The 18,347-nt window shown below is 36.4% G+C and overlaps 1 protein-coding gene across 2 annotated transcripts; it reads left to right on the top strand.

The window, feature by feature from the left end:
• Window positions 1-6,357: 6,357 nt before the first annotated feature.
• Window positions 6,358-17,073, top strand: LOC132636476 (eukaryotic translation initiation factor 5B-like). 2 transcript variants are annotated; one of them, XM_060353361.1, is made up of 12 exons: window positions 6,358-6,513; window positions 6,994-9,605; window positions 9,709-9,816; window positions 9,894-9,997; window positions 10,117-10,207; window positions 10,289-10,399; window positions 10,537-10,602; window positions 11,758-11,817; window positions 13,972-14,529; window positions 15,803-15,922; window positions 16,147-16,266; window positions 16,360-17,073. In XM_060353361.1, the coding sequence occupies exons 2-12, from the start codon at window positions 7,068-7,070 to the stop codon at window positions 16,423-16,425; spliced, it is 3,942 nt and encodes a 1,313-aa protein (XP_060209344.1). In that variant the 5' UTR covers window positions 6,358-6,513; window positions 6,994-7,067; the 3' UTR covers window positions 16,426-17,073. The 2 variants fall into 2 exon arrangements, with proteins under 2 accessions (XP_060209344.1, XP_060209354.1); XM_060353371.1 differs by having other exon boundaries at window positions 6,363-6,513; window positions 7,068-9,605.
• Window positions 17,074-18,347: the final 1,274 nt, after the last annotated feature.

The raw sequence follows: 18,347 nt of genomic DNA, 5'->3' as shown, positions 1-18,347 counted from the left end.
CTACCTGTGGTGGAGAATCATTTACCGCTGGTGTAGTCCCAGACTTGGCCAACCCCTGAGCATTCACTGGCAACACAATCGGTATTGGTACTGGGTCACTCGAAATTACACCGTCGTTGGCCGTCACCCCTGCCGGCGTCTGAGTTGGTGCTGCACTCCTCTGTGACCCACTTGTCAGCTGTAACCGCTTTGCAGCTCCCCTAGAAGATTCCGTATGCAAATTATTCCCTCCAGATCTTGAAGACATGAGATTTGGTACTATAGACATGATAACCTCTTGTTTTATCAGATTCTCTGGGGTGTGATTGTAAGATCTAGAACTGACTGAGCTACCTATGGTAATAATAGGTATCTTCCGTGGTCTTCCTCGTTTGCCTCTTCCCCCTATGGTTCCACCGGTCGGCGCACGTTAGCTCCACCTACGCCGAGAGCATGGAGAGAGAGAGGTTATAATTTTATTATTCATATTTTCTTTATTTATCAAATTTACGTTAAATATTTAACTGAGAACAAAAAGGCATAAAATAAAATTCACTTACATATCAAAGCAAGCTGAAAGATAAGGTTATATGCGTGTGTGTATATATATATATATATGTCACGACCCGGCTAGGGGGCCGCGACGAGCACCCGGTGCTACCCCACCTGGGCACCCCCTTATCGTACATAACATACCATCTAGGTGAACCATAAGTCAATTCGTGCTTTTCTTATCGCTAATCATATTGATCCCATTAGACGACCATCATCATTTAATATATCATAGGCATCTATGCCACATCATAAGTACAAGGCCGATGAGGCCAACAAAAGATATACAAAACATGGGCCAACATGGCCGAACATCTCTACCCACATACACATGACTACGAGCCTCTAAGAGTATGACATATCGTATGAGCGGGACAGGACCCCGCTATGCCCATAATTATATACACAAAAGAATGAGTACCCAAAAGGTATGGCTCCGAAGGAAATGAAGCTCTCTATGTAATCTCCGAATAGGCAGCTATGGATCAAGTCTGTCTCCCTGTGCACCTGCGGGCATGACGCAGCGTCCACAAACAAAAGGACGTCAGTACGAAGAATGTACTGAGTATGTAAAGCATGAGCAACATCAATAAATAAGCATCAGGAACAACATATGAAATAGCATAGGAGGGGGGAGACAATAATATCATCATCATAGCGCTTACCTGCCTTTCGTAGGACTTTCCATTTTTCATACGTATTTGTACACCTACGTCATCATCCGTATTCCATAATAGTACTCGTACCATACTTGTGCTCATATTCGTATACATGTCCTTATTCGCATTCATATACATAGTCTTTTCACATTCATATTCATTTTATATACATAGCCATACACTTATATACATACATAGCGTACCCGACCATAAGGCTCGGTGTTTCATACGTACTTGGCCAACCAAGGCTCGATGTTATTTCTACCTGGCCCTACCAAGGCTTCAGGGTTATCCGTACCATCTGCAGAGGTGTGCGCGCGTTACGTAATCGTATACATACTTTATACATAATCATATACATATATCCTACTCGACGTTATAAGCTCGGGGTACCATTATAGCCCTTCATAGGCACATATAAGTATAATAGCCCGTAGGCACCTTTGGCATCATTATTATTATTATCGTCATCACTATCATCGTCATTATTGCTACATCCATATCTTAGGCTTACTCGTCATATGAGGGGCGTAGTACAATCGTAGTACATGTTAAGGATTGTGAGCTTATGAGCTCGGAGTGTCAATCACTTGAATGCGACATACTCATATAGAGGAATTAGAAATTTGGCCAAGAACCATGCCTTATGAAAGAAGGGTTAGCCTTACATACCTTTTCGTCGGACTATTCTACACTTGCACGTTTCCTTCCAATGCTAGCGTCTATACCTTCATTAATATCATAACAATGGCCATTAGTCATTCACATCATCCACATTATCTAGATTTCTCAATTTGCTTCTAATTCTCCCATATTTATGGTCATGACCTCCAACTTCGTCCATTCATCTAAAGTGTCGAGTTCATGATCTTAGTACCATTTATAAGACATTCATATCGTAACACAACAACATTCATAATTCAATTCAAATTATTCCTCAAAATGTCACTATTCACCATTCATGACCTAGTTGACCACATTTTCTACAATCCATGTATTTTAATTCTCCAATATCTTAAACATCATGTAAAAATCATGAATCTTACCTTAGAAGTTGTAGGAACAATCTTTGGTTGATAATACCCCACTTTGAGCCAAACCCTAGTTTTTCTCCATTTGCATTTCTTGACTTGAATGGTATTTAATGGCTTGCTTACGCTTGATTCACTTGTTTATGTTGTTGGGGACTTATAATCCTTGAAAACTTATAAAATAAATGTAGAGAGATGATTCTAGAGAGAAGTGGTGTAATGTGGAAATGAAATAAAACAAGTCTTGATCCTCATATTTAATGAATTGAAAAATCTGTGCTGGGTGAACAGTGGTCGTCCATGGAGGTTTACGGTCCGTATTTCAGTTTACGGACCGTCCCTCGTGGTCGTCTTTAAGCTTAAGCAGAACCAGAAACTTAAGGCTGCATGCATGGTGATTTACGACCATGGTTTACGGGCCGTAAATCACTTTAAGGTCCGTAAACCTGGTCGTATTTTACCATTTCTCGGCTGGGCAGAAAGCTGAAGCTTTTGCATGACAGTTTACGACTGCCAGTTTACTGACCGTATAGCAATTTACGGTCCGTATTTTGCAATTTACGACTACTGGGCAGTTGCAATTCTGCAACTTCCCATATTTCTTAGACTTCTCATTTTAATCACCCCCGTCCATGCACATGCATTGCTCACCTTGTATCTCATCTTAACTTAGCCAACTTCCTCGTCTCACATCGGATACTTTCGAAATCTCGCCTAAGGTCATCAAACGTCGTTTCTTACTCATGGACATCATGCACTCATATTCATCACTAGTTCATTCTCTTGGTACCAACGGAAAATTTTCCGAGGTGTAACAATATATATATAGGAGCCCAAGGTTTCATAATACTGAATTGAAAAGAAGGCGGAGCTTTCCATTTTCCAAATTAATGGGCAAAAACTGTTTTTTCCTGTGTTATGAATTCATTATACGCGGGCTTTAGTTTCGAGGGAATATCAAACGGCTCTTTGAGCCTTAAAGATGTTGTGCTTATATTTTTCTTTATTACTCAATTCAATTTATTTAATTAGTATAGATATTGTTGGTTGTTAAATAGGTAGATTGAATGATAGGAGTGAAACACAATAAGTGATAGTTAATATGGAGCAAATGCAAAAGTTAGTAACGTAAAATATTGATTGAAGAATTCTTTTAAGTGATTTTAACTCCTTTTTTATAGCACATAGGTGAAGAATAATAGAAGAAGTGCCAAAAAAAAAAAAGATAAAAAAGATAAAGGCCAGTGGAGGTCATAGAGAGGTGCCACATTATCTTATCTATGCCTAGCTTTATATTATACGAAATAGGGCCTAAAATGCCCTTGAACTATGGGATTTAGTACAAAAATGTCCTCCGTTTACCTTTTTGCTCTAAAATGCCCCTGCCATCAACCTATTGGGCCTAAATTGTCCTTATTTTTAACGGCCCCTTGATTGCAGGGGCATTTTAAAGCGCAAAGTTAAACGAACGTCATTTTTGTACCAAATCCCATAGTTCGAGGGCATTTTAGGCCCTTTAATGTTTTTTTTTTTAAATATCTCTCTCTCTCTCTCTCTCTCTTGCTACACTCTCCAGCACACCCAACCCGCTTTGACCCATTCTCTTCTGTCTTCCATTTTAGTCTTCTTCACCCCTCCCTCCTCCAATATTTTCTCTAATTACTTATTTGTTTGCTAATTTTTTAAAAGTAAACCGTTTAATTATGCAAAATTATTTTGAATATGACCAAAATAATTAAATTAGTTTGAGTTTGAATCTGATCCTAAGGTTTTTTTTTATCATTTACTTAATTATCTAAGCTTCTTGTTTTAACGAAGTAAAATATTAATTTTATTTTGGTAAAAAAATATTATTTATTAATTATAAGTTGGATTATAAATTAATTAAATAATTATTTTCACTATTTAATCTTTAAAAATTCCAATAAATTCCTTTAAAATTATACCGTGTGAATTGTATATACCTGAAAATATAAATGTATATATTTGCTAATTATTATGATTTTAAGGTATATACCGTGTGAATTACATATACCTAACAATATACAATGTATATATTTTCTAATTATTATGATTTTAAGGTATATACCGTGTGAATTGCATATACCTAACAATATACAATGTATATATTTTCTAATTATTATGATTTTAAGGTATATACCGTGTGAATTGTATATACCTGACAATATACAATGTATATATTTGCTAATTATTATGATTTTAAAGGCTTTTATCGGAATTTTAAAGATTAAATAGTGAAAGCAATTATTTAATTAATTGTATAAGCTAACTTATAATTAATAATTAATATTTTATCCGTTAAATCAAGAAGCTTAGATAATTAAGTAAATGATAAAAATTTAGGATCAGATTCAAACTCAAACTAATTTAGTTATTTTGGTCATAATCTTAATAATTTTACATACTTAAACGGTTTACTTTTAAAAAATTAGCAAACAAATAAGTAATCGGAGGAAATATTGGAGGAGGGAGGGGTTGATGGGAGGGAGAAGACTAAAATGGAAGAGAGAAGAGGATGGGTCAAAGGGGGTTGGTGGGCTGGTGAGTAGGGCTGCTTATCGGGCTGATTGGCCAGATAATTATGCTTAATGGTTCGGCTTATCGGTTATCGACTTTTAAATGTACTAATTCACTGACCAACCGATAAGGTATCGATTGATTCGGTATCGGGTTAATAATTATCGGACGGTTATCTGGCGGTGTATTGGTTAAATTATATAACAACTAACACTTTACAATACCTAGCAACAAAGTAAAGTCTGGACATTAGATACCATAGGCAACAAATAATTCAAGGAAAAAACTAAACAAAGGGAAAATTACTGCAAGAACTTGTTTCAGATGCGATCTCAGCCGAAATATTGTGATCTCTTTATATTAATCACTGGTCAATCAACAATTTTAAAAAATCATCATTTGCTGCATCGGTGCATTAACACTTTTAAGAAGATGAAAATGAAGAAAACCCAAAGCTTAAAGAAGGATGTGATATGCTATAAGATCAGATGGTAGTGCATGTATTTGAATTTATTATTGAACTCTACAGAATAGGTGGATCAAACTTTATAAGCATATAGCCCACAAACAAGGTTAACATCAAAAGAAAAAAGGTAAAGCCAAACAAATATAAAAATTCAACATTATTGTTTAAGAAGAATCAGACATTATGTGAATAACCCAAGCGCAGCCACTCTCTCTTAATGGGGCTGGGGATTTAGCTTTAGGGTTTATAATAAATATTTTATACCTAGGGGTAAAAGTGTAAGTTTGATAATTCTTAACGGGTTAACGGTTTACCAATAAGAAAATTGAGTAATCCGTCTCCCGTACCGATAAACCGCTAACCATAAAATTTCAATCCGTTCACCGACTATTAATCCGATAACCCGATACCAGTAAGCCAATTTTGCGGTTGGGTTATCGGTAACGGTTCAGAATTTTGCGGTCGGATTATCGGTAACGGTTCGGTTTTGAACAGGCCTACTGGCGAGTGTAAAAAGAGAGAGCGCTTTTTAAAAAAAATGGAAAAGGCCTCAAATGCCCTCGAACTATGGGATTTTGTACAAAAATGCCCTCCGTTTACCTTTGCACTCTAAAATGCCCCTGCAGTCAAGGGCCCGTTAAAAATAAGGGCAATTTAGGCCCAATAGGTTGACGGCAGGAGCATTTTAGAACGAAAAGATAAACGAAGGACATTTTTGTACCAAATCCAATAGTTCAGGAGCATTTTAGGCCCTTTTCCGTATATTATATATATAGATTTGTTGCCAAATATTAGATAATAGGCAATAATTGCGTTGTTTTCTTATACTCCATTCGTTTCAATTTACGTGGCACTTTTCGGTTTTTGAAAGTTAATTTGACTAAATTTTAAAGCTAAATTGGATTAGATTAACGTAATAGTTTAAGATTAAAATTTATATATTTGAAAACTACATGAAAAATACTGTAATTTGCAACTTTTCTCATATCAATTTGATAAAAACATATATCTCAAAATATTGGTAAAAATTTATACACTTTGAATCTCAAAAAACAAAAAGCGCATAATTGGGATAGAGGGAGCAATTATTTTGGTGTAGAAAAAATGAATAAGGGAAATAATGTTTAGATTATTTTGATACATTTTGAAAGTCAGGAAAGAGGGTCAAATATTGTATTCTTTCTGCATATAAAAATAGGGTATTCTTTCTTCCCACATATATCACACCTTTCTTTCTTCCATATTCTTTTGTTTATCTCGGCCGATTCCTCTCTCTTCAATCCTTCAGGTAATACCGACCCTCACTTCACGCACCTTCTTATAATCGTTTTTTTTTTTTTTTTAATATGAACTCTCTTTGTCTAGTTTTATAATTGGGTAATGATTTTTAGACGTGTTGATGAAGATGGAATTAAAGATACATGTATTTTTAAACAGATTAGATCTAGGTCTATTAATTGTTGCTAATGTATTGGAGTTTTGCTCTGTCTTTTGGTCAACTAACTAAATAATTATCAAATCTGTATACATACTTCCATTATAAGTGGTAGTGAGAATTACATTTATAGGACCATTTGTCTATATAGTAGTGAAAATGAGGGTTTTATTACGTATTATTAGATTTTGGCTTGTTAGATTAGTTAGTGATTAAATAGTAGTATTAGATGATATTATACTTTGATTTCTTTATAGGAGAGGACAAATCTCTTCTTTGTTTGTTTTATTAGCTTTCTTCTTAATTTGAGTCTCTCTTTTTATTTGGATGTAGGGTTTTGGAGCTTTTGTTTCGATTTCTGTGTTTCTCTTGAACTAATACATACATACATTTGCCGAAACAACTAGATGGGGAGAAAGAAGGGAACAGAACACGAGGAAGAGAACCCCGAAGCTGCCAAGCAGGTCGGTGGTGGAGGGAAGTCGAAGAAGAAGAATAGGGTGATTGACGACGATGAGTACTCTGTTGGGACTGAATTGTCCGAAGAACCTACGGTTCAGGAAGAGACAGCACTGGCTTTTGGTAAGAAGAAAGGTAAGAAGGGCAATAAGTCGGGGGTTAAAGACGATGGTGACAACGACGATGAAATGGACGAGAAGCCGGTCAAGCAGGGTGGTGGTGGAGGGAAGTCGAGGAAGAAGAATGTGGTAGTTGATGATGATGAATATGCTATCGGGGCAGACGTATCAGAAGAGCCGGAAGAAAAAGTTGCACCGGCGATGGCAGGTGGTAAGAAAAAAGGTAAAAAGGGAAAGAAGGGTGCGACTAGTTATGGAGTACTTGGAGAGGATGACGATGTAGAAGACAGGTTGGATTTAACGAGGGATAGTGACCAAGAGGATGAAGGCATTGCCCAATTCTCTGGGAAGGCGAAGAAGTCTAGTGTGTTTTCTACAGCTTTTGACACAATTGGTGATGAAGATGATGAGGAAGATGAAGAACCAGTGGTTGCTGGTGAGGGGAAGAATTCATTTAGTGTGGCGCTTCTTGATGAAGAAGAGGAGGCGACAGAGACAGTTGAAGACGATGATGATGTGCCAGAACTTATTTTTGCAGGTAAAAAGAAGTCATCTAAGAAGAAGAAAAAAAGTGCTGTCAGCATGACTGAAACCAATGTTAAGGAAGAAGCTGAACCTGAAGAAGCGGATGATAATAAAAGCAAAAAGCAGGAAAGAGATGTACCAGAAACTTCTAAGAATAAAACCAAGAAGAAAAAGGGTGGCCGTACAACAGTACAAGAAGATGAGGATGAGATTGACAAGATTCTAGCAGAGCTTGGTGAAGGATCAGCTCCTGCTCCTGCTCCGGAGGTGCAGCCTGAGTCAAAAGATAGTAAATCTAAGAAGAAAAAGGGCGGTAGAACAGCTCAAGAGGAGGATGACATCGACAAAATTCTGGCAGAAATTGGTGAAGGGCAAGCTACATCTGCACCTGCTCCTGCTTCTCTTCTACAAGAGGAGAAAGGTCAACCAGGCGATGATGCTGCTGAGAAGGAGGAAGCAGTTGAAGAAGGAGCTGTTGAGTCTGCTGCTGCAAAGAAGAAGAAAAAGAAGAAGGAGAAGGAAAAAGAGAAAAAGGCAGCAGCAGCTGCCTCTAGTGTGGAGGAAGAAACAAAAACTGATGCAAAAGGAAAATTGGGAGATAAGAAACAGTCGAAGCAGGTTAGGGAGATGCAAGAGAGACTCAAAAAGATGAAGGAAGCTGAAGAAAGGAAGAAGAGGGAAGAAGAGGAAAAGTTAAGGAAGGAAGAAGAGGAACGTCTTCGCCTGGAAGAACTGGAAAGACTTGCAGAAGAGAAGAAACGTTTGAAAAAGGAGAGAGAGAAGGAAAAGCTCTTGAAGAAGAAACAAGAGGGAAAACTGCTTACAGGAAAGCAAAAGGAAGAAGCTCGAAGATTAGAAGCAATGAGAAAGCAATTTCTTGCTAATGGTGGGACACAGGCACTCCCCATTGGGGAGAATAAGAAAGAGACAACCAAACGGCCAATTTATCAAAAAAAGAAGTCGAAGCCACAAGCTAATGGAAAATCCCAGGAAGAGTCTGTTGAAAGCTCAGAAGTTAAAGAACAGCAGCAGGAGCTGGTGTCTGAGGTTGACTCCGTGGAAACTGAGAAGGTTGAGGATGTGGATTCGACAATTACAGAGGAGAAGTCAGAAATAGCTGATGCAGAAGAAAATGAAGCTGAAGAAGAAGAAGATGATGAGGAATGGGATGCAAAAAGTTGGGATGATGCTGATCTGAAACTGCCTGGTAAGAGTGCTTTTGAAGATGAGGAGGTAGATTCAGAACCGCTGCCTATAACTAAGAAAGAGATTAAGGTTGCAAGTTCAGCTGCAGCAACTCTCCCTATTGCTGCCAAGTCGGTGATTCCTACTCAAAAAGCGGCTGCAACTGTACCAGGTGTACTGAAGAATGACCAAGGTAGGAAGGGTGACCCTGATGATAGCGTTGCAGAACAAAACAAGCAGAAAGGCAGTCCTGAAGAACCCCAGAGTGAAGACAATCTCCGGTCTCCTATTTGCTGTATTATGGGGCATGTTGATACTGGTAAAACCAAGCTACTTGATTGCATACGAGGCACTAATGTTCAAGAAGGTGAAGCTGGAGGGATTACTCAGCAGATAGGTGCAACTTACTTTCCAGCTGAGAATATACGCGAGAGAACTAAGGAGCTCAAAGCTGATGCGAAGCTGAAGGTCCCTGGTTTGTTGGTCATCGACACTCCTGGACATGAATCTTTCACGAATCTGCGTTCTCGAGGTTCAGGTTTATGTGATATTGCAATTTTGGTTGTTGACATCATGCATGGACTAGAACCACAGACCATAGAATCACTTAATCTTCTGAAGATGCGGAATACAGAATTTATTGTTGCTCTGAATAAGGTGAAGATAATCTATATTGATGCACTTTTCGATGGTGTTATTTTGATTGTATTCTTTTATTTTCAGTTGCTTAATTTGTTTCATTGATATTATCGTAATATAGGTGGATAGGCTTTATGGATGGAAAGTTTGTAAGAATGCTCCCATTGTGAAGGCGATGAAGCAACAGTCCAAAGATGTTCAGTTTGAATTTAATAATAGGCTTACTCAGGTTCTTTTAACTTCCCGAGTTAACAATTCCTCAATTAGTGGATCTTATCTCAATAGAATTCTGTTCAATTGTTACAGGTTGTTACCCAGTTCAAGGAACAAGGTATAAATACAGAATTATACTATAAAAACAAAGAAATGGGGAAGGACACTTTCAGTATTATACCAACTAGTGCTATTAGGTTTGTATGTTTGTGTGTATATTCCCCTCTCTTTTTTCTTGGGGCGTCCATCTAGCACTTCGTGAGACTGTTGATTTTAGCTAAATATGTTGATTCTGTGGATCTTATTGATGTAACAGTGGCGAAGGTATTCCTGACATGCTGTTGTTACTTGTTCAATGGACACAAAAGACGATGGTTGAGAAACTTACTTACAGCAACGAAGTCCAGGTATGATATTCACATGATATCATTGCCAATTAAATAGAAATTCTCAATATGTGATGATTAACTGTTGTTACTCTTTGGCAGTGTACGGTTTTGGAGGTTAAGGTTGTTGAAGGTCATGGAACAACCATTGATGTGGTTTTGGTTAATGGTGTGCTTCATGAAGGAAATCAAATAGTCGTTTGTGGCATGCAGGCAAGGAAGTCTCCCCTTTTTCTGTCCATTTTTTAGTCTTTAGGGAGCCAAAACTTCATTGCAATGTTCAGATCCTCCATCACAGTGATGGTCTAACATTATAATATTGCCCTTTTCCTACTTTCTTTTGTGTGTAGGGACCTATTGTTACCACGATCCGAGCATTACTGACGCCTCATCCCATGAAGGAACTCCGAGTAAAGGTATGGAACTACAAGTTTCTTTAGCCACTCCAATTTACCTGTTTTGCATCAAAACATCTCTAACCTACTTATCAAAAATAAAATCTCTTAGCTCAGTTCAACTCCATAAATTTTCCCAAACTTGCATGGGATTGAGTAGCAGCAGCTGTTGTTAGTTCAATTCCTTATATAATTATAAAAACAAAAAGGAAGCTATTTGTCCAGTATGTATCATAAAAAGTAAAAAGGAGAAAAAAAAAAAGAGGAGGGTGCTTGATGAGTGTGGGGAATTAATAACTGTTGGGCTAAAAAGTCAAAGTATATACGTTGCAAGTATTCAGTCCTTTTGTTTCTAAGTTTATATTATTTTCATCATTGTTCCTTAATTGTGAAGGTTGTGCAAGATCATGAGGATGTTCAAATAACCTAAATTTTGGTCATGACTAGTAGCTCTGTTTGAACTCTTAACGTAGATCATATGCTGGTAATATCTAGCCTGGGCTTGTGAAGGTAACACACTGTGCTAGAGTTGTTAGGTTTCTCAACGCCAAATGTGGCTTACAAAAAAAGTTTTTTTTTTTTGTGTGGGGCCTCTAGCTCAAGAGTTTTGTGGCTGTATGGACAGTAGAGTTTATGAAATCAGTTGTTCTTCTGTTCCTTCTTTTAAATTAGTGATAGGTATCAGTACCTGGTTTGTTTGGACCTCTGTCTTCTGAGTTATGTAAATCATTTCAAGCTTGTAGATCCTTTCATGGAGATAGGGTTGTTGAGCTCCTACATTACTCCTAGATTGCTGATATACATAGACACACTTGCTTTTTGGCTTTTTGCCACTGAGAATTTTCTCTGAACAAAAGAAACAGAAGATCAGAAATTCGCTGTGACACTTCCAGATTTGTGCTCAAATTCCAACTGCCCCTTTTTAGAATATGCTTTTCCCACAATCAAGGGACCCACATTAATTCTACTTTTCTGAATGTGGGACACAAGTCTGCAGGTTCAGTTATGTCCTTGTCTATGTTTGTGCTTTTGGACCTTGTGGTCCATGGAGCATGAAAACAATCTGAAGAATGAAGCGATTGTCATGTTTATTTCTTTGGTTTTATCTGCTATGGAATTTATGTAATGAAGTACTGATGAAAGTGCCGTCTCTTGTTTGGGAAAAATCCTTTTCAGGGAACATATTTGCATCATAAGCAAATCAAGGCTGCCCAGGGTATAAAGATTACCGCTCAGGTAATTATCATCTACTTGGAAATCTGTGAGCTCATTTCTGGTCAGTCTTAGGATCAAGCTTAGAAAGTCTATTGAGTATGAAAGTTAATGCAGAGGCTCAGAAGTGGATTTTATTTCGACTGTATGTAGTTTTGAATCTCAGTTTAATTTGTAGTTAGAATCAGATGATGCTATGTTTGGGTGCCTAATTTCTTTTAATAAAAAAAAATAATTAGCATTAGTTTTTCTAGGATCTATCAAGCTGAGTAAGGTTTGATCTACTGGATATAACTTTTGAGTCCTGATTACTGTTGGAAGTCAAATAAAAAAAAAAAATATTTGGAGGAAGCTTTGTAATTGCACAAAAAATGTTAAGTGGAGGAGCAATCTCTTTGCATGTACACCTCTTTCCTTTTTCTATTATCTCTTGTCAGGATGGTTAAATTTGTGCAAGAGGATTAGAAGGTTATTCTAATTTGGGGACAGATAGTCTCTTCTTTTCTTTTTCTCTGTTCATGATGTCCCTGAATATATCAATTCTGCTCAGAATTTCTGATATTCCTAAGGCCTCATTTGTTTGCACTTAATGGAGGTCTGAATCTTAATCATTTAGATTCAGCCCATTAAGTCCATTTGGTTTTAAGGTCTGAATTTTAATTATTCAGATTCAGCCCATTAAGTGCATTTGTTTTGTTTCCTTATAAAGCCTCTTAATGGATCTGAATAGATCTGAATAAATCAGATCCGTAGGAGAGTCTTATTCCATTCAGACTCATAACAGGCGTTATTCACAAAACCTTTTACACCTCTGCCTTCTCTTCTCGACAAAATCTTCCATGTCTCTGCCTTCTCTTCTCAACCAAATACCATTTTTTCACGCCTCTGCTCCCTTGCTAATGCAACAAAAGTACCACTTCCCTAAGTTCTAGTCTCTGTTTATCTTCCACATTTACCACAAAAAAAAAAAAATGTAAAAAGAGCATTAGGTTAAAAGGAAGTTCAATGTATGATGCAACTAACAGAAAAAGTTCCAACAGTAGCTAAAGATGGATTCCTGATGGGTCTTTCATGATTAGCCACCCAAACATAAGTGGGTATGGGAATTGAAGCAAACCAAATCCCGAAATACCATTTCGTTTCATCATTGGTTGTGAAAAAATCCATTTCAGTTGGTTCAGCTACATGGGTCATGTTTACATTATGCGTTCTTGATTTTCCTATTTCTGAACTAGCATTTGGTAAAGAATTCATAATTACCTTGTTACAATAATTTTTTATATCGTTATATAAGTTTCAGTTTGCATTTCAGATACTTTAAATGTTTTTTATCAAAAATAAATATTCAAAATATTATTTTCTAATCCAAAAAATAAATATATTTTGCTGAAATGAGATTTTTATATTAATTTATTGATAAAGTATAATTTCACATTCACATTCAGATATTGAAAACAAACAGTTTTAATCATTCAGTGTTCAGATCTAGAGACCACATCTTAATATTCGGATGTGCATTCAGATCCAGACATCTAGATCTTAATGCACATCTTAATATTCAGATGTGTATTCAGATTCAGACATCTTAATCTTAATGTAAACAAATGCGGCCTAAGTTGGATATTACATGGTGCCTTTGGATTAAGTTCTCTTGGAAAAGCTGTACAAATATCATCCTATTTTGACCTGGAATAGTTGGTATGAAATCCAATGGCTGTTCTTGTTTCCGTCCCAATTTAAGTTTCTTAGTTTGACTTGGCACAAAATTTAAGGAACAAAAAGATACTTTTGTATCTTGTGGTCCTAAATTAAAGATGTGTGTAATGTACTAAAGTGTCCTTTGAATCTTGTGGTTTTAAACTTGCCAAGTAGGATCTTTGAATTGTCAACTTACTAAATGTAGAAAGAGGCACTCCTATTGGGACAAACCAAAAAGGTAAGTGAGACACTTAAATTGGGGCGGAGGGAGTAATTGTTACTTCAATGAAATTTGACTTGGAAGTCCAACTAGCGAACCATAACCTGAGAGTCCCTTGCATGAGTATTGATATTTTCTGTTACTGATGTCATGCTGTCACAATTTACTATTTTGGTATTGATTCAGTGGTGGTCTTCCATGAATAAGTAAGACTGAGAGATTTCTCCTTTTGCCCCTTGGCTCTTTTTATTCTTCTTCAGGGCTTTGAGCATGCAATTGCTGGTACTAGTCTATATGTTGTGGGGCCTGATGATAATTTGGAAGATATCAAAGAAGCAGCTATGGAAGATATGAAGTCAGTGATGAGCCGGATCGACAAAAGTGGAGAGGGAGTATATGTTCAAGCATCTACACTTGGATCATTGGAAGCTTTGCTGGAATTTTTGAAGACCCCAGATGTAAGCATACCTGTCAGTGGGATCGGCATAGGCCCTGTGCATAAAAAGGATGTCATGAAAGCTAGTGTTATGCTTGAGAAGAAGAAAGAGTATGCAACAATCTTGGCCTTCGACGTGAAAGTGACACAGGAAGCTCGGGAACTTGCAGATGAGGCTGGTGTCAAAATTTTTATGGCTGATATTATTTATCACCTGTTCGATCAGTTTAAAGCCTACATTGACGCTATCAAGGAAGAACAAAAGAAGGAAGTTGCTGAAGAAGCAGTCTTCCCCTGTGTGCTCAAGATTGTACCAAATTGTGTCTTCAACAAGAAAGATCCAATTGTTCTGGGAGTTGATGTTCTTGAGGGCATTGCCAGGGTATTAACTTGTCTTGTCTATTGTTTCATGATTCTTTCATTTCAGTCACCAACTTAATTATAAAATGGAAAAAGAAAAATAGAAGGTAATGGAATCTCTACATTACATTTGGGAAAAAGGAAAACCTGCTTGTTTGCACATCAACAGTACAAATAAGACTAGATGATCAACATTTAGTGGGTTCCGCTGTACTATCAGGTCGTCTCTAATTTCATACTTCCATACGGTTGGGGAAAGGGATCTCACATACTCGCACTGATTTCTCGTTAAATATGCAACTTCTTGGTATATAAGCTTGTTTGAGACATAGCTGTTCCGACATAAACAAACTTTGGACAATCCGTATGTCTGTAGACTGTTTATATTTGTTTGATGAAACTATGCTGTTGTGAAATTCCAAGAATTGGTGTTTTCTAGGCTACATCTTTTATTCATTTTAAAGTAATATATAAACTTTATTATCAAAACTACTAATATACTATTAAATTACTTGGAGTTTCTCTGTAATGTTTTTACTGAACTTTCTCCTTTTCACTGGACTGCTAGCACTTGTGAAATTTATGTTCGTATGTATCTGTTCTCTCTATAATTCTTTTTTAAAATTGAGAATCTTGATTATCTAATAAGGTTCCATCAGAGTTGTTGTCGGGTATGATTAGAATTTAGCTTTCTTCTGGTTATTATTATCACTGAGTTCTCTGCTTTCAAAAGGTTTTGAGCATTCTTCATTTACACCATGATTTTGCATCTCCAAAGTAAGGTTTTTATTTACGAGATTTGTAAGGTTTTTATTTACGAGATTTGGTCCTTAGGTAAACATTTTTATGTTCACAGGCAGATTTCATTGTACGTGTCCTATTTCCATTTTTTGTCCATTATTAATTCTGTCATTCTTCCTCTAGAACTTTTGCTTGATGAGCATCTAACACAGAGTTCAAGTCTTGTTTGCTTGCTCGCATGTCTCTTTGGTTAGTTGTGGTTTAGATATTCCTGCATAATTTAATTGTAGTGTGTAACATTGTGGTTCTCTCTCGTTTTACCTTCTCCACACATTTTATAATATATTGTTTATTGCAAACTTGGAATGACTTAAGTTGAAGGGTTTACCTTGATTACACACTGTTTATGCTGGCAATAGTAGCACTCTACTATTTGCTCTTTTACAGTTAATAAAAATTCTAGCACTCTTCAATTCTCCTTTCTATAATCATCCATGGACTGCAACCTTTTCATGTATATTCTGGTCCTCATTGTTCTGATTTAATTTGAACAGATCGGAACTCCAATATGTATTCCTCAAAAGGACTTCATTGATATAGGTCGTCTTGCGTCCATTGAGAACAACCATAAGCCTGTTGACTCTGCGAAGAAAGGCCAAAGGGTGGCCATTAAGGTATAAAGTAGTTGAGACTTTGTAAATTTTGTCACAGATTGGTTAGAATTTTGATCTATTTTCTTTCTTTATTACCTGTTTGTAGAATGTAGGATTGATGTGTAATAGTTTCTCTTGATTCCCAATATCATCATTGTAAACTAACGTTTTTCAGGAGTTCTAAGCAATTGATTTGGTCTTTGCTTATATACCCATGAGGTCTCACTCCTTGCACATGTTTGCAGATAGTTGGATCTAACTCTGAGGAGCAACAGAAGATGTTTGGCAGGCATTTTGAAATGGAAGATGAGCTTGTCAGCAAAATTTCAAGGAGGTCCATTGACATACTCAAGGCCAATTTCCGGGTATGTAGAGTTTTGGGTGAAGCTCCCTTAACACGTACTCTTTTGTTTGAGCAAATGTCTAGTTTTGCTTACTGCTTCTTTAACCTTCTACAGAAAGACCTATCAGTTGAGGATTGGAGACTTGTCATGAAACTGAAGACCCTCTTTAAGATACAATGAGGCAGGTTCTTTGCAGCTTTCAAAGGAGTTGGTTCTTGGGATTCCGGTAAGCAGCAAGCAGTTCATCGAGCAATAAGTGGTGGTTTTACCCGAAACGAGGAGTTTGGAGTCAAAATAGAGCACACGTCAGGGACAGATGAGCAGAAGTGAAGTATGCAAGTGGCGTTGGCTGTTGCAATTGATTTCCTTTTGTTGGTACTCCGAGCATTTTGTATATGGCGTTTTTGGTTCTGAATTGAAGGAGCGTAGAATTGTGAGAATTTTTGCAGCGTTGACCAATGACAGAGGAATGTGTTGCACGGGGGCATGAAAGATGGCAACACGTTTTTTGTGATACAGAAATGTGATTTTGATATACAAAAACGCGAAAGATTATTGATTGACTGTTGGCAAGTGCTTCTTCCAATATTAATAATTCCTTTATATAGATATACTACTATTACTCAGGAGTAAGATCTCTTCTGATATAAGTTAGGCTTCTTTAGAGTGATGCATAAAAGCCTTGTAATATACAAAAGAGGGCGGTGAATCTAGATACAAAACATATCTTTCATTCCTGAATTTTTCTTCTCGTAGATTGTTAAGGTTACTTAAGATAGCACCACATTTGTCAAGGGATCTGGCTCCTCTCTATTTCTGTTCTCTCAATATTTCCCAAGTTCTTACTTAGATTGGTAGATTGGTGACACATGCTATAGGTGAAAATTAATGGCTAAGATTTAATAGATTAATATAATGCCCTATCCATAGTTTAGATTATTAATATTCCATATATTTGCTTTCAAGATTCTAGTATTACCACAATCTAAGCTACGTATTATCTTGTTCATAATTTTAAAAAAAAAATCTCTACCGACCTTTTACCCACACGTCATATCTGTCTTCAGATTATCTTTTTTGAACTAATATCCCGTATGTGTATTTTGCACGTTACTTTCCCTATTATTATTATTATGAAGTTGAATGTTTGCAAATTAAATGGACAGTACTACGATTTTCAATTTCAATTTTAGATTAACTACACGTTTTATTATTTGGGGATTTATTCGTTTATCACTTGGTTGTAACAATTTCGATTTTTTAAAGACTGTATATGTGGTTTAAATTAAATGAGAAATAAGCAAAACAAAGTTAGTCGATTTAAACAAAAAATAATTGTCGATTAACGAAAAAGTACTTGCACTGGTTCCAAATATTACTCCCTCATCTCAATTTATATGATACACTTTCTTTTTTAGTCCGTCCGAAAAAGAATGATACATTTCTTTTTACTCTTAATAAAATGATTTTCAACTACATAAATATCTATAACTTGTTTTAGTCCATAAGTTTCAAAATGCAATCAAAATATTAACTCAAAGAGAAATTGGAAGATAAAATGCGAGTAATCAATTAAAAAACCTGAAATAATTATCAGTTAGGGCATTGCATTAATCAGTTAAATCTTAACTATCAATTTTAACCTATGTCATGTGTCACCAATTCAAGTAAGAACTTGGAGAAAAAGGAGAGAATGAGAAATGGAGAGGAGCCGAATCCCTTCGTGAAGTGCTCCATATGTCCCATATTAGTTTTCTAGTTTAGCTTTTCGAGAGCCAAGTTGACTAACTTTCGGAGCTAAATTAGATTAGATTAATTCATTATTCTAAAATTATAATTTAATATTCAAAAACTACACAAAAAATACTACAAGTTGAAATTCTTCTCATATTAATATGGTGAGAAATATCTCCAAATATTGGTGAAAATGTATATAGTTTGAATTTTATAAAAGGAAAGTGGACAAGTAATATGGGACGGAGGGAGTACTTGTTTTCGGGGACTAAACAAGTAGAATAATGATCAACCCCAACAAGAGGAAACTTAAGTTGTTACCACATCAATGATCAACCCCACCCCCTCCCAGTTGCTCAAAGAAGACA

Source organism: Lycium barbarum, chromosome 1, assembly GCF_019175385.1.
Source record: "Lycium barbarum isolate Lr01 chromosome 1, ASM1917538v2, whole genome shotgun sequence".
Taxonomy (NCBI): Eukaryota; Viridiplantae; Streptophyta; class Magnoliopsida; order Solanales; family Solanaceae; genus Lycium; species Lycium barbarum.
This window is presented reverse-complemented; position numbering and strand designations above follow the sequence as displayed.

Coding starts and splice junctions, on each gene's coding strand:
- LOC132636476 (XM_060353361.1), top strand. CDS start 7,068: ATGGGGAGAAAGAAGGGAACAGAACACGAGGAAGAGAACCCCGAAGCT. Junction 10,400..10,536: donor TAGTCGTTTGTGGCATGCAG/GCAAGGAAGTCT, acceptor TTTTGTGTGTAG/GGACCTATTGTTACCACGAT. Junction 15,923..16,146: donor GCCAAAGGGTGGCCATTAAG/GTATAAAGTAGT, acceptor ACATGTTTGCAG/ATAGTTGGATCTAACTCTGA.